The 15,528-nt window shown below is 38.4% G+C and overlaps 1 protein-coding gene across 1 annotated transcript in view; it reads left to right on the top strand.

Annotated features, from left to right (window-relative positions):
- The first annotated feature begins 11,201 nt into the window (after positions 1 to 11,201).
- LOC144979032 (uncharacterized) overlaps positions 11,202 to 15,528 on the top strand; it is a 101,008-nt gene continuing 96,681 nt past the window's right edge. The window contains exon 1 of the mRNA XM_078925649.1: positions 11,202 to 11,235. Within this exon, the coding sequence (XP_078781775.1) occupies positions 11,202 to 11,235 (34 nt within the window). The remainder of the gene's footprint in view (positions 11,236 to 15,528) is intronic.

The raw sequence follows: 15,528 nt of genomic DNA, 5'->3' as shown, positions 1-15,528 counted from the left end.
AGATAGATAGATAGATAAGATAGATAGATAGATAGATAGATAGATAGATAGATAGATAGATGATAGATAGATAGATAGATAGATAGATAGATAGATAGATAGATAGATAGATAGATAGATAGATAGATAGATAGATAGATATAGATAGATAGAGAAGAAGAAGAAGAAGAAGAAGAAGAAGAAGAAGAGCATTCGAGTGTGTGTGTGTGTATGTGTGTGTGTGTTTGTATGTGTGTGTTGAGTTTGTGTTTGTGGGTAGGCTGTGTCAAAGAGACATTTGACACAGAAAGACACCAAATAAAGAAACTTATTCTGAATATGACTTTACCTTAGACCTTAGTTCCTCCCGTGTCTTTGACACATTGGGCCGTCAAGATTCGCCATTCCTCCCTGTCCTGTATGCCTTATCCCGGGTCAGCTCCGCTGTTTTAAGGTCTTTCTAGACAGTTGCTTTCCACGTCGTTTTTGGTCGTCCTCCGTTTTCCATCTGTTGTTATAAAATTTAAAAAATTTAAAAAACTCCCTTTATTCATCCCCATGGGAAAAATTGTCTTTAGGGTCTATTCCAAGGGAAAACGAGAATAACTAAGGCGTCAGCTACAGTGCAGCGCCGCAAAGAGAGCTAGGGTGATGTTCAAAGCCACAGTCAACGTGGAGGGTGATCGAACTCGGTCCCTTTTGGGTACGAAGCAAAGACCGTACCTCTGAGTCCCACTATCCCAACCTATCATTCTTGCATTCAGAGGCTTTTTTTTTGGTGGGGGGGGGGGGGGGGGGGTTGGGAGCGTATTTCTTCATGCGGAGTACGTTCACCCTCTCCTTACCAACCATCGGAAAATCGTCACATTCGTTGCGATACAACCAACAATTTCATCTTTCTGATTTCTTATGCACATCACAAAATTTATAGAAAATATTTTGTTATAGCTATAAAAACTTGACTCTGTATTATAGAGCTCATTTTGCTGAACAATATTGTGTATAGAATAAACGTGTTGCTTTTCTGTTTGAGTAAGACAAGTCTATTATTTTGTGTTGGTTGGGTGCAAAGATTTGAAAATTCTGAAAATGGCTGGTGAGGATATACGATGCAAAGACCGTACCAATGAGTGACGCCGCTGTCCCACGCAGTTATTATTCTTCCATTCAGATGCTTTTTTGTTGTTGGGAGAATCGTCTTTTTCCAAGGGGAGTATGTAAACTAGCCAGCTGGGAGAGCGTGTTTGTACATGATTATCGGAAGATTTCATTTGTTTTTATTACTTTCTCCTGCTGGAAATATAAAGAGGAAGAAAAAAAATACGATCTAAAATTGAGGATCTTCTATAGAAATTATGGCAGAATAGATTTTGTTGCGTCGAAGAAAAAAACGCGGACAAAGTATCAAATCTGTCAATACAATTTGAGTCCCTTTAAGAATCTATTTTCTGCTGATATGTCATGGTCTTGTGGTATGACACTCGCCTTCGGATGAGAAGGTCATAAGTTCGAGAACCGCTCTGAGCAATGTAAAATTGAGTCGTCGGAGAAAAGGCCCATTACTGACATTCTCTCATTGTTTCCAGGTGTGAAATGAGTACCTGGCCGTTAACAGCATGGTCTTTATCCAAAAGAATGTATCTAATATAGCCTAACAGGCGTCTTGTCTCTTCTGACATGGTCAGTGTCACCGTTGGCTACTGACCCCTTGAGCACGTTTAGTGGATATTGCACTATATAAAAGCTCAATTATGTTGTTGTTGCTGTTGTTGTTGTTGCTGTTGTTGATGTTGTTGTTGATGTTGTTGTTGTTACTGTTGTTGTTATTTATGATGATATGTTTTTGTTGTTGTTCTTGTGGTGCTTTGATCAATATTTGAAATATAAATTTTATGACCCAAACTAAAATTAGATCAATGTTTTGAAGATGGCTCTCCTAATTTGGAATAATAAATAATTCCATGGCTACAGAAACAAATAATGCTTTACAATACATTGCGGGGCTAGTAAATGACGGTTGGGGGGGGGGGGGGTTGCGGAAAGAGGTGACGGGATCGAGTATATTTAACTCATCAATTATTCACTCTCTATCCGTTGATAAGCATGTGGAGTTGAATAAAAATCCATGAATATAAATGGCGTATGTTTTCTTGGCTTGATCAGAGAAGGAAATGACGAGAGAAAAACAACATCGAACAGGAAGTCGTGAAGATGTATAAAATATTATGTAAAATCACGTGCTGAGACATCTAAATTAAATTATTTTTCTAAAAAAGAAAGGGGAGTGATTTCCAAATAAGAGATGAAGAAGTCGAAACTTTTTAGATATCTGGATATAAACAAATAGGGAAATTACATGCTTCACGGACACACTATGAGCTAAATGCACACATTGAAAAAAAAAAACTTTTTAGATATCTGGATATAAACAAATAGGGAAATTACATGCTTCACGGACACACTATGAGCTAAATGCACACATTGAAAAAAAAAAGTCATACTGTGGAAGTTGGTTGTTACGCGTCTTTTTTTTGCACTGTAACTCTAACTTTAAGTTTTAACTATTTTTCGGTGTTGAAATTATTCATATTATAAAGCGCGACTCTGGTTATGGAGCTGCTCCTTTTTTAATATATACATCTTATATCCATTGTATTTTTATCTTATTGTGTAAATTATAACACGTCTGTACAAAAAAAAAAAGTTCCTTTTTGGGATGCAATAAAGTATTATTATTATTATTATTATTATTATTTTATTATTATTTATTATTGTTATTATTATTATTATTATTATTATTATTATTATTATTATTATTATTATTATTATTATTATTATTATTATTATTATTATTATTATTATTGTTATTATTATTATTATTATTATTATTATCATTATCATTATTATTATTATTATCATTATTATTATTATTATTATTATTATTATTATTATTATTATTGTTATTATATTATTATTATTATTATTATTATTATTATTATTATTATTATTATTATTCACCTCAACAACCACCAAGCCCACAAAAAACTTAACATCAAGTGGAATGGCCAGACATTAGAGTACAACTACCACCCAGTGTACCTCGGAGTGACGCTTGATCGAACTCTGTCCTTCAGAGAACACGTGAGAAAGACCAAGGCAAAAGTGTCCACGCGTAATGCCCTCCTTGGAAAGCTGGCAAACATGAACTGGGGAACTGACCCTAAAACTCTAAGGACCACAGCATTGGCCCTCAGCTACTCAACTGCGGAGTACTGCTCAGCTGTATGGGCCCGATCATGCCATGCCTCCAAGCTAGACCCCGAGCTCAACAACGCCTGCCGGATCATAACGGGCCAGCTGAGAGCAACACCATTACCACTGGTCTACCGTGCAGCAGGAATAGCCCCACCACACATCCGGAGGGAAACCCATGCCCAAATACAAAAATACAAACAGGAAATGGACCAGAGACACCCCCTTCATGACCACAATTGCCCCAAAAGCAGGCTCAAATCAAGAAAAAGCTTCCTCACAGTAGAGAGCCTTCACCCAGACCACTCAGCATTCTTCCGCCTGGACAAATGGGTAGAATGGGACAAGACAGCAAACGATGCCCTCCAGCCCCCAACAGAAAAGCTCCCAGCAGGCACAGACCTCAAGAGAAAAGAATGGGTGGCGTTGAACAGAGCTAGAGCAAAGGTGGGAAACACCGCCACCAACCTCTTTAAATGGAAAATCTCACCGGGCACTGAATGCCCATGCGGCCACCCCAGACAGACCATGGACCACATCCTGTCCGAATGCTCGCTGGGACCTCACTGCACCAATGCTGACCTGAGGGAATGCAACCAGACTGCCCGGGACTGGCTGACTCACTGGCGCGACAAGATATGATGATATTATTATTATCATTATTATCATTATTATTATTATTATTATTATTATTATTATTATTATTATTATTATTATTATTATTATTATTATTATTATTATTATTATTATTATTATTATTATTATTATTATTACAATTTCGATCACTGCCTAGATACAGGGACTTCAACATACTTCAGTTGCGCCGAATATATTGAGCTTATTTAGCTTTTATATGGCGCAAAATCCACTTAATGTGCTCAAAGCGCTTTACAAGTGGTCCCTGGTCAGCAGCAACATTAAACATGTAGAACGAGACATGACGCCTGTTAGGCGAGAATACATTTTTTTTGTCGACAGAGACAATGCTGTTAACGGCCAGGTACTCATTTTACACCTTAGTACGGCGAGAGGATGTGAGTAAAGAGTCTTTTCCAAGGACTCAATTATGCGCTGAGCGAGCCTCGAACCCAGGACCTTTCGATTAGAAAGCGAATGTCATACCACAAGACCACATAGCCGCACTCTACCAACTGAGCTACCAGAACACACACACACACACACACACACATACATACACACACACACCTAGTCATAGCTGCACGAAAAAAAAAGCTTTAAAAAAAGCTGAAAAAGCTAAAAATCTCAAATTTCTAGTCATATTAACAAGACATCACTCTGATCTGACATATAGGGAATGAGATTAGCTGAAGAGTAGCGTCCCATGATGGACGTCACTCATAGTCTGTGACGTCACCGGCGGAAAAGTTATTAGTGAGAGAACGTCATGTTGGTTGTGCGCATGCGTCTCGTCCTCGCTTCCGCGCACAACCAACATGACGTTCTCTCTCTAATAACTTTTCCGCCGGTGACGTCAAAGACTATGGGTGACGTCCAATCGAGGAAGGCTACTCTTCCGCTAATCTCATTCCCTATTGTTGCGACAGTTCACATAATTTGAGGCATGTTTCTGACCTCGTCCTTATGTGTTTCTGCCTTGGGATTTTACATCATTGCATAATACGAGGAAGAGGCCTTGCGTAGGTAATTATTATTATGCATGATGATGCTGATGATGATGATGATGATGATGATGATGAACGAACGCAATCGGACACAGACGGGAAAATGTGGGCGGGCAGTTGGAAACGATGGTGTAGGGGGAAATGTGTGATTTAATGTGTGGGCTGGGTGGGTTGGGGGGGGGGGGAGGAGATAGGGGTAAGGAGAGAGAAAGGGGGGGGGGGAGAGAGAGAGAGAGAGAGAGAGAGAGAGAGAGAGAGAGAGAGAGAGAGAGAGCGGTTGGAAACGATGGTGTATGGGGAAATGTGTGATTTAATGTGTGGAGTGGGAGGGGGAGGTAGGTAGGTGGAGGTAGGGGAAGGGAGAGGGTGAGAGAGAGAGAGAGAGAGAGAGAGAGAGAGGGAGAGAGAGAGAGGGAGTGAAAGATTGAGAGAGATGGAGAGAGAGAGAAGGAGAGATAGAGGGAGTGAAAGAGAAAGAGAGGGATAGGGGGCGGGGGAGTAAGAGGTAGGAGGGAAAGAGAGTGAGAACGGAGCGAGAATCCGGAGAGAGAGAGAGAGAGAGAGAGAGAGAGAGAGAGAGAGAGAGAAATAAAGAGAGATAGGAAGAGAGAAAGAGAGGGGGGGGGGAGAGAGTGTGAGAGAGAGAGAGAGAGAGAGAGAGAGAGCGGGTGGAAACGATGGTGTATGGGGAAATGTGTGATTTAATGTGTGGAGTGGGAGGGGGAGGTAGGTAGGTGGAGGTAGGGGAAGGGAGAGGGTGAGAGAGAGAGAGAGAGAGAGAGAGAGAGAGAGAGGGAGAGAGAGAGAGGGAGTGAAAGATTGAGAGAGATGGAGAGAGAGAAGGAGAGATAGAGGGAGTGAAAGAGAAAGAGAGGGATAGGGGGCGGGGGAGTAAGAGGTAGGAGGGAAAGAGAGTGAGAACGGAGCGAGAATCCGGAGAGAGAGAGAGAGAGAGAGAGAGAGAGAGAGAGAGAGAAATAAAGAGAGATAGGAAGAGAGAAAGAGAGAGAGAAATAAAGAGAGAGAGAAAGAGAGAGAGAGAAATAAAGAGAGAGAGAGAGAAATAAAGAGAGAGAGAAAGAGAGAGAGAGAAGGAGAGAGAGAGAGAGAGAGAGGGAGAGAGAGAGAGAGAGAGAGAGAGAGAGAGAGAGATGGATGCATGCAATCTAGAATAATCGGTCGGGATATAGTGGATAGAAAGTTGGGAAGGGGTGGGAGCCTAATGGCTTTGAAGGACTACTTTTTTAATTCTTCTTCTTCATTTGAAATGGAGACTTTTTATTCTTCAGGGACGAAGATGGACTGGAATAACCTATGCGTCAGCCGCAGTGCAGCGCCGCAAATTGAGCTAAGGCGAGCCGAGATACTGAAAAATCCCATAGCGCTGAGGAGAATCGAACTCGGTACATTCTGGTTAAGAAGCAAAGGACATACATGGGGCAGCACGGCTAAGCGGTACGGTCTTTGCTTCGTACCCGAAAGGTACCGAGTACATAATTTACCCACTGCGCTAAGTGGCCTTCAGCAAGCCACTTCGCCCTAGCTCAATTTGCGGCGCTGCACTGCGGCTGACACTTGGGTTATTCCAGTCTTCCCTTGGAAAAGACGCTAGAGACAAATTTTCCCTATGGGATGAATAAAGGGATTTTTTTTCCTTTTATTATTATTTTACAAACATACCACTCTTTCACATTGCCCTCCCCTTCTCACTTCACCTCAGACAGAAATTAAATTGAAAATCTGATAGAAAAATAATTTCTAAAAAAAATGCTTAATCCACTTCCATCTCCCATTATCCTTCAATCTCGTACAAAGTACTCCGCCGACAGCCACGATCTACTTCAATTCGGCTTGCTTAATTGGCTGTGACAAGCAAATCTCTCTGGCCACCCGGACTCAATCGATAGACTCACTGACATACATCTTTGAACAAGTTCCGTGCTGATGAGAATATTAACTTATATTGACCGATTGGCAACGCTTATCTCTGAATCTGTTGGGGATTTTGTTCAATTCCCCCTCCCCATAACCTTTTTTTAAAATTTATTTTTTTATTATTTATTTTTTGTTGTTGTTATTTTTATGTTCTTTTTTCTTCTTGTATTTTTTCCCCTTTCTGTTGACACAAGAGTTGCTGTAAACGTAATTTGACTAATCGTCTCGAAATGGATGTATGGCAGAGTGAGAATAGTAACTTATATTGACCGATCTACAACTCTTATCTCTGAATTTATTCGAGTTTTTTTTTTTTTCATTAATTGTGGGTCACCCCCCCCCCCTACCCCACCTCCCCCCCCCCTTTTTTTTTAAAAAAAATTGTTGTTGATATATTTTTTCAAGTATTTGTTCCCCTTTAAAAAAAAACACAGGGTTGTTGTAAACGTAATTTGATCAATTGTCTCGAAATGGATGTATGGCAAAGTGATCCAAATGATAAAAAGTGAACTCATTTTTTAATAAAATAACAATGAACTTTAGGCTAGGATATTGTGTTTCACTTGTAAGCAACACCTTTTTTAAAAAAAGAAAAACATTCTCTTTATTCTTTTCCGAAATGCAAATTTTGAAAAGAACAGAAAATATCTTCAGGTGTGTAGTAACTACCGTGATTGCCAGAACTCGGTATTCTGGCTGTAGGACTCCATGGCTAGGATGGGTCCAGATGGCCGGTGAATCACGGAATTACTGAGTTAAAACTAGATATTAAATAGATAATGTTAAAGTATAAAAATATAGCTTACCCTGAATCTAGCTAGTCGTAATGGTAGATAGGTATGGTCGCAACAGATATGGTATGGTAGATAGTTTAGTGTAGAGCTTGAAGTGTGCAGTAGGTAAGTCTGTAGGTAAGTGTGTCTGTAAGTCTGTCAATCGAGAGGTCCACTCGGCTTTATATGAGCCGGGTCAGCTCGGGACGAGGCAGAGCGGAAGTAGGAATGACCATTGCCAAGGTCACTAGCCGTACGATTGTTTACGGCTAGAGATCCCTACAGGTGTAAAAATAAATAAATAAATAAAGAAATATTTAAATAAATAAAGAAATAGATATATACTTAAATAAATAAAGGAAGAAAGAAATAGGTAAATATAAATAAATAAATAAATAATTAATTAATTAAATAGATAAATAACAGAATAAATTTTAAAAAAGAAGCAAATAAATGAAGTTTAAAAAAGTAGAGAACCATAAAATAAGAAAAAATAAATAAAATAAATATAAATTAGAAAACTAAATTCAACACAGCTTGCTTAATTGGCTGTGACAAGCAAATCTCTCTGGCCACCCGGGCTCCAATCGATAGACTCACTGACATACATCTTTGAACAAGTTCCGTGCTGATGAGAATATTAACTTATATTGACCGATTGGCTACGCTTATCTCTGAATCTGTTGGGGATTTTGTTCAATCCCCCCTCCCCTTAACTTTTTTTTTTCTTTGTTATTTTTATGTTCCTTTTTTTCTTGTATTTGTTTCCCTATCTGTTGACACAAGAGTTGCTGTAAACTTAATTTGACTAATCGTCTCGAAATGGATGTATGGCAGAGTGAGAATAGTAACTTATATTGACCGATCTACAACTCTTATCTCTGAAGTTGGGGATATTTTTTTTCATTCTTTGTTGCTATACAAAAGTATATATATAAAAGTATATATATATATATATATATATATATATATATATATATATATATATATAGATTATTAAATAAATAAATAGATAATGAAATAAATAACAGATAATATAAATGAATAGATAGATAAATTAATAAGTAAATAAATAGATAATTTAATAAATAAATAAGTAGATATCTAGATAATTAAAGAGATCAGTAAAACATTAATAAATAGTTAAATAGATAAATAGAAAATGACATAAATGAATAAATAAATAAAAGAAAAGTACCAAAAAAAAAAAAAAGAAAGAAAAAAAAGAAAACTGAATTCAACACAGCTTGCTTAATTGGCTGTGACAAACAAATCTCTCCGGCCACTCACACCCAATCGAGAGGCCACTTGTACAAGATTCCGTGAGGATGAAAATATTATATATCTAATATTGACTGGCCGACTCTCTTATCGCTGAAACTATGTGTAAAACGTTGTTTTTATCAATTTATTTTTATCAAATTGTTAACTGTTGTTTGTGTATTTGTTTGTTTGTTTTTCTTGTTTATTTTTAAGTGTTGAAAGCCAGAGCTGGTTATTCGTCTCCAAACTGTATAATGGGCAGATTGGCTCAGCGGTAGAGTCTTTGCTTCGTACCCGAAAGTACAGAGTTCGATCACCCTCCGGCGCTGCGTGTGGCCTTGAGCAAGTCGCCTCGCCCTACGCTCAATTTCCGGCGCTACACTGCGCCTGACGCCTGGGTTATTTCAGTCTTCCCTCGAAATAGACCCTAGACACAAATTCCCCTATGGGATGAATAAAGGGAATTTTATTTATCTAATTTATTTATAAAAATAGGCGAATGATTTAATTATTAATTGTGCGGCTATGTGGTCTTGTTTTATGACACTCGCTTGTTCAGTTTTAACTTTTATCTTGAGCTTTTATATAGCGCAATATCCACTAAACCTGCTCAAAGCGTTTTACAAAGGGTCCTTGACCAACCGCAACAATTAAAATATTATAGAACGAGACATGAAGCCTGTTAGGCGATATTTCAATTTCTTTCCGACAGAGACAACGCCGTCAACGGTTATGTAATCTTTTACACTTGAATACGGTGAGATAATACAAGTAAAGAACTTTTTTTCCAAGAACTCAACCATGCGCCAAGCCAGGGTCGAATCCAGGACCTTCTGATGGGAAAGCGTGCGCCTTACCACTAGACCACATCGCCGCACAGTTGACTGTGACAAGCAAATATATATCTCTGGCTACTCGCACCTAATCGAAATACCTCTGACCTACATGTATGACAGTTTCTTGGTTATGAGAATATAAACATATATTATGTGACCCCGCCGACGTGCACTTATTTACAGGTCTGATAACCCACATTGTAATGGGCTCATTGTTTTAATGGAAATAGGCTACTCTAAAACCACGCCTACCATATATTATACTATAAATGTTATCAGACCTACAAAAATATGATTTTTTAAAAAGGGTTTTACGACGCCTGCGACTCGTGTAGGTCATATCAAAGCCAGTAAAAAGGAAGAAAATTGGATACCGTGAACTGGGGTGACTTTGCCTCTCGGGGTGACTTTGCCTCTCGGGGTGACTTTGCCTCTCGGGGTGACTTTGCCTCTCGGGGTGACTTTGCCTCTCGGGGTGACTTTGCCTCTCGGGGTGACTTTGCCTCTCGGGGTGACTTTGCCTCTCGGGGTGACTTTGCCTCTCGGGGTGACTTTGCCTCTCGGGGTGACTTTGCCTTAACCGATTTGGAATATTTTTAGTATTCTCAGGCTTGCTGTTGTTATTATCCCTTTTAGAGGACTTGGTTTTTCATCAAAAGAAATAACACACAGCAAGAGTAACTATCCCAACATCAAAAACAGACGCCCACATGTATTCGTTTTTCCCTTCCACTGCCCGACTATGGAATAGCCTCCCAGCTGAAGTGGCTGAAAACGGTTGCCAACATGAATTCACGCGATTGCTAGAGTTGACAACGTGACTTTTTAATCTATGTGTTTTTTTGTTTGTTTGTTTTTTTAAAAATTAGTATTATGTGCAGAGTTTTAGCAAGTTTAAAATGTAAAACACTCCAAACTGTGGAGTGATCCTCGACAATATTGGAGGTTTCCACAAGACGAAGAAGAAGAAGAAGAAGAAGAAGAAGAAGAAGAAGAAGAAGAAGAAGAAGAAGAAGAAGAAGAAGAAGAAGAAGAAGAACTGTTACAGAACTAGGTGTAATCTGGTATGTCCAAATCTATAGAGGCAAAGTCACCCATGAAGGCAAAGTGATCCCAGTTGACGGTAGTATAAGATTCTAGAATTACAATCTAAGTACCCAATATAAAGTAAGACAAGGGGAATTGGTTTAAATAGGGAATACGTGTAGATTAAAAGTCTCACCCGGACTCGAGCACAGGATCCCACAAAGCGGAAAACACTCAAATGCTTACATTATACATTCAAAACAACAAATTTCATAATACATACAAGAGAGATATATAACAAAGAAAAAATATCATCTCCCAAAATAATAACTATACAATTGACTATTTTCCTCCCGGCTAGGGTATCCGGCCAGGGCTAGGACAAAACCAAGTAATCTCATTCTAAGACAAAGCCAGAAGGCAAATTGGAAAATGACTATATAAGGATAGAAGAAACATTTAATGCCTCCGTGCCCACAATTGAAGGGCCAAATATGTCCACGGAAGCTGGAACGCAAAGCATCAATAGTAAGTCTTAAATTTACCGGTCAGAGTTATCGATTCGCTAAGCGTCTGGGATTTCAACTTCTTCATCCATATTTTTAAAATGGATGATTTCCCTTGCTTCAAATGTGTTCCGGTATTTTTATTTTCTTGAGTCTGGGATTTCAACTTCTTCATCCATAGTTTTTTAATGGATGATTCCCCTTGCTTCAAACGTGTTCCGGTATATTTATTTTCTTGCCGCTGGGATTTCAACTTGTTAATTCATATTTTTTTAATGAATCATTCCCCTTGCTTTAAACGCGTTCCGATATTTTCTTTATTCTTTCGTCCGGGATTTCAACTTGCCCATCAATATTTTTAAAAGATGAATTGTTCCCCTTGCTTCAAAGGTGTTTTATATCCTTTCTTCCCAGAAAGGAAATCATTGGGGGTTTCAGAGATAAAGGAAGAGATCTATCGATTTTTTCCTATAATCACGTTCGGCCATCTTAATGTGAAAATGTCAAAGGGCATTTGATTGGGTTTTCGTTTTCCAGCGTGAAAATGTCAATATCTAATGAGAGATTTTATATAGCGCAATATCCACTCGAAGTCTCAAAGCCCTTTACAAAAGGGTCACTGGCCAACAGCAACACTTAACATATAAAACATGATATGACGCCTGTTGGGCGATATTACAATTATTTTCGGACAGAGACGACGCGCTGTTAACGGCATGGAACTCATTTTACACCTGAGTACGGTAAGAGAAGTGAGTGAAGAGCCTTTTCCAAGGACTCAACTATGCGCCGAAAGAGGCTCAAACCCAGGACCTTCCGATCCGAAAGCGAGTGTCAAACCACAAGACCACAAAGCCGCACGAAAGAAATACTTAGAGGTTAAAATTTGGATTAGGCTATCATATAGAGTATATAAAAATGTAAAAAAGTAATGAACAAATTGACTATAACAGCTTCAAAAACCGAACAAAATATAAAAATAAAAAACCTCCCAAAAAACCCGAAGAATTCCGGCTCAAAGCCATTCTTCAGCAATCAACGAAAAGAAAAACACAAATAAAAACATAAATTCATTCCTGAAAACCCAGATGAACGACTTAATGTTTCGTACGTCATCTCCGAGATTGCTCTTTAACAGAGGAGGACGTACGAAGTATTAAGTCTTTTTTTTGTTAAGTAATGTATTATGTCTTTATTGGGGGGGGGGGGGGGGGGGGGTTGTTGTTGGCTGAAAAGGGGGTTTGAGCCCCGAACGTTCCGTGTTTGGTATTTTGTTCTTTTTTAGATTTTTTATTTATTTATTATTATTATTTTTTGAAGTTGTTATAGTCATTTTTGTTTATTCGTTTACAGTCCACTGCTTCAAACAGTTTATTATCACTTTTTGACTTGTGTTTAAAAAATGTAGACGTCTTGTGTTGAGATAAGGGACGAAGATTCCTGTTTATTGTGAAAATAATTGATGAGAGAATTGGATTTAGTAGTCTGGTGTCACGCCGCCCAGCAACGGCGGCCATTTTGGTTATAAACAAAGAAAATCATTACTTTTTTTATTTTTTTATTCTGGCTAGAACTTTTCACATGTCTTGTGATCAGAATGTGTAAAAGTCAAAACATGATCAAATTTATTGGGTTTTTTTCCTTCTGGATACGCTTTTATGCTCGCGGGAGAAATGTTTCATAAGGGCGTCCGCCATTGTTTCGTTGGTTTAGAGCCAGTTACTTAGTTACCATGCGTCATTAGGAAGGAAGTGACGTCATGACTGTTGAAGAGTATTGAGGCGATTATGCTTAAGTACTTTTAGTTCGGGTGTTGTTTTTTTTTTTACGAAACCCGATGAAATCCGACGAGACCCGACGAAACCCCTACGAAATCCGACGAAACCCGACGAAACCCGTCGAAACCCGATGAAATCCGACGAAACCCGACGAAATCCGACGGAACCCGACAAAATCCGACAAAATCCGACGAAATCCGACAAAATCCGACGAAATCCGACGAAACCCGACAAAGGAAGTAGGCAGCGACGGGGTTTCGTAAAAAAAGAACAAATCCCGTTTTAGTTCTGGAGTCTTCATAATAATTTTGTCTATTTTCTAAAACACGAAAACACAGCAGCTACACTAAAAGAAGAGTGGTGATGAAAGTGGACCATGGGTGAAAGTTCGCCGGCATATGCCGGAAATTCCGGCCTTTTAGTAAATGTAATAATTGCCTTTCGGCATTTTGACTCTTCTGTCGTCGGCTTTATTATTATTGCATCACCGGAAAGTTAACTTTTATTACTAGGAAATACCGGTCTGTCTTTCAGGCAAATGGATCCCCGTTAGCTTTCACCCATGTTGTGGAGTCGACGCGCACATGATATGTATTTGCAGGTCTGATATCCGAACGCAATTGCGGGCTCGGTTTAACATTTTTCTTATATTTTGCCTTTGTTTGAGAGTATTTCAATTACAACAATGAGCCCCAAAAATAATTTGGATTATCAGACCTGCAAATGGGGTACCTATACTTTGAGTGGAGTCAATAGAATTATTATTTATTATTATTATTATTTCTTCTCCTCCTCCTCCTCCTCCTCCTCCTCCTCCTCCTCCTCCTCCTCCTCCTCCTCCTCCTCCTCCTCCTTCTTCTTCTTCTTCTTCTTCTTCTTCTTCTTCTTCTTCTTCTTCTTCTTCTTCTTCTTCTTCTTCTTCTTCTTCTTCTTCTTCTTCTTCTTCTTCTTCTTCTTCTTCTTCTTCTTCTTCTTCTTCTTCTTCTTCTTCTTCTTCTTCTTCTTCTTCTTCTTCTTATTATTATTATTATTATATTATTATTATTATTATTATTATTATTATTATTATTATTATTTATTATTATTATTATTATTATATTATTATTATTATTATTATTATTATTATTATTATTATTATTATTATTATTATCATTATTATTATTATTATCAATATCATTATTATTATCATTATTATTTTCTACTAGGAGAAACTAAAATGGTCTAATTTCGACCATTCTGAGTTTTACTTCAATTTTCCTCACCACAATTATTCCGACTTAACACTTGATAAATAAATAAACTGGGACATATTTGTCAAAACTGGAAAATCTGATTACTGGGCACTTTTTTTCTTCTGATTTTGTTTTTTTTTTTTTCTTCTGATTTTAAATATTCTTCCTCCTGCCTTTCTCCTCCTCCTCCTCCTCCTCCTCTTTTCCCTCCTCCTCCTCCATGTCCTCCTCTTCCTCCTCCTCCTCCTCCTCCTCCTCCTCCTCCTCCTCTTTCTCCTCCTCCTTTTCCGCCTCTTCCTCCTCCTCCTCCTGCTTCTCCCCCTCCACCTCCTACTCCTCCCCCCCCCCTCCTCCATTATATATTGTATCATTTCATAACTCCCCCACCCCTTCCAAATTCAGCATAATTTGCACTGGATTTCTAAAATGCTTTTATCGATATTCTGAAAAAAATTGTATCGATTTTCTGTCGTCGATGTTTCAAAATGTCATAGGGAGAGAATTGCCCTTCACTCAAACAAGGTTTTACGATAGCAAAATAAAGAATGAGAAAGGGGATTGGGGAGGGGGGGGGGGGCTGAAAAATGAAGGAGAGAAGACGATGTGCACTTATTTGCAGGTCTGATAACCCAATTCCTTACGGGCTCATTGTTGTAATGGAAATCTCCAATGATGACGCAAAAATATTGTCCATTACAGCAATGTTAAACAAGTTCGGGCGTCAGACCTGCATATATGTACACGTCGAAAGAAGATAAAATATTTTTATAAAAGTAATGTCAGATTTATAAATCGTGCTGTTCAATTTTCACAAAAATATCAAATATGGATTTATTCATTTTCTTAATAATTTATTGATTTATCTATTTATTGATTTGTGCGGCTATGTGGTCTAGCGGTATGACAGACGCTTTCGGATCGGAAGGTCCTAGGTTCGAGCCTCGCTCGACGCATAGTTGAGTCATTCGAAAAGGATATTTACTCACGTTCTCTCACCGTGCTCAGGTGTAAAAGAGTACCTGGCCAATAACAGCGTTGTCTATATCGGAAAAAATGTAAGATCGCCTAACGTGTCTCATTCTACATGTTGCATAATGTTGGGCACGGACCCCTTGTAAAGCGCTTTGAGCAGGTTTAATGGATATTGCTCTATATAAAAGCTGAAGTTTATTTTGTATTGTTTGTTTTTATTTCTGTTATTTTGCGCTAAAATTCGATTTTATCAAAAGGCCCTTTTCTATATAATAACTATCGAATCTCGCTTAAAGTATTATCTTTGTATTTCGTAAGTTGCTATACTATTAT

The sequence above is a fragment of the Berghia stephanieae genome, chromosome 8, assembly GCF_034508935.2.
Source record: "Berghia stephanieae isolate SIO BIC M18660-M18661 chromosome 8, UCSD_Bste_1.3, whole genome shotgun sequence".
Classification (NCBI taxonomy): Eukaryota; Metazoa; Mollusca; class Gastropoda; order Nudibranchia; family Aeolidiidae; genus Berghia; species Berghia stephanieae.
This window is presented reverse-complemented; position numbering and strand designations above follow the sequence as displayed.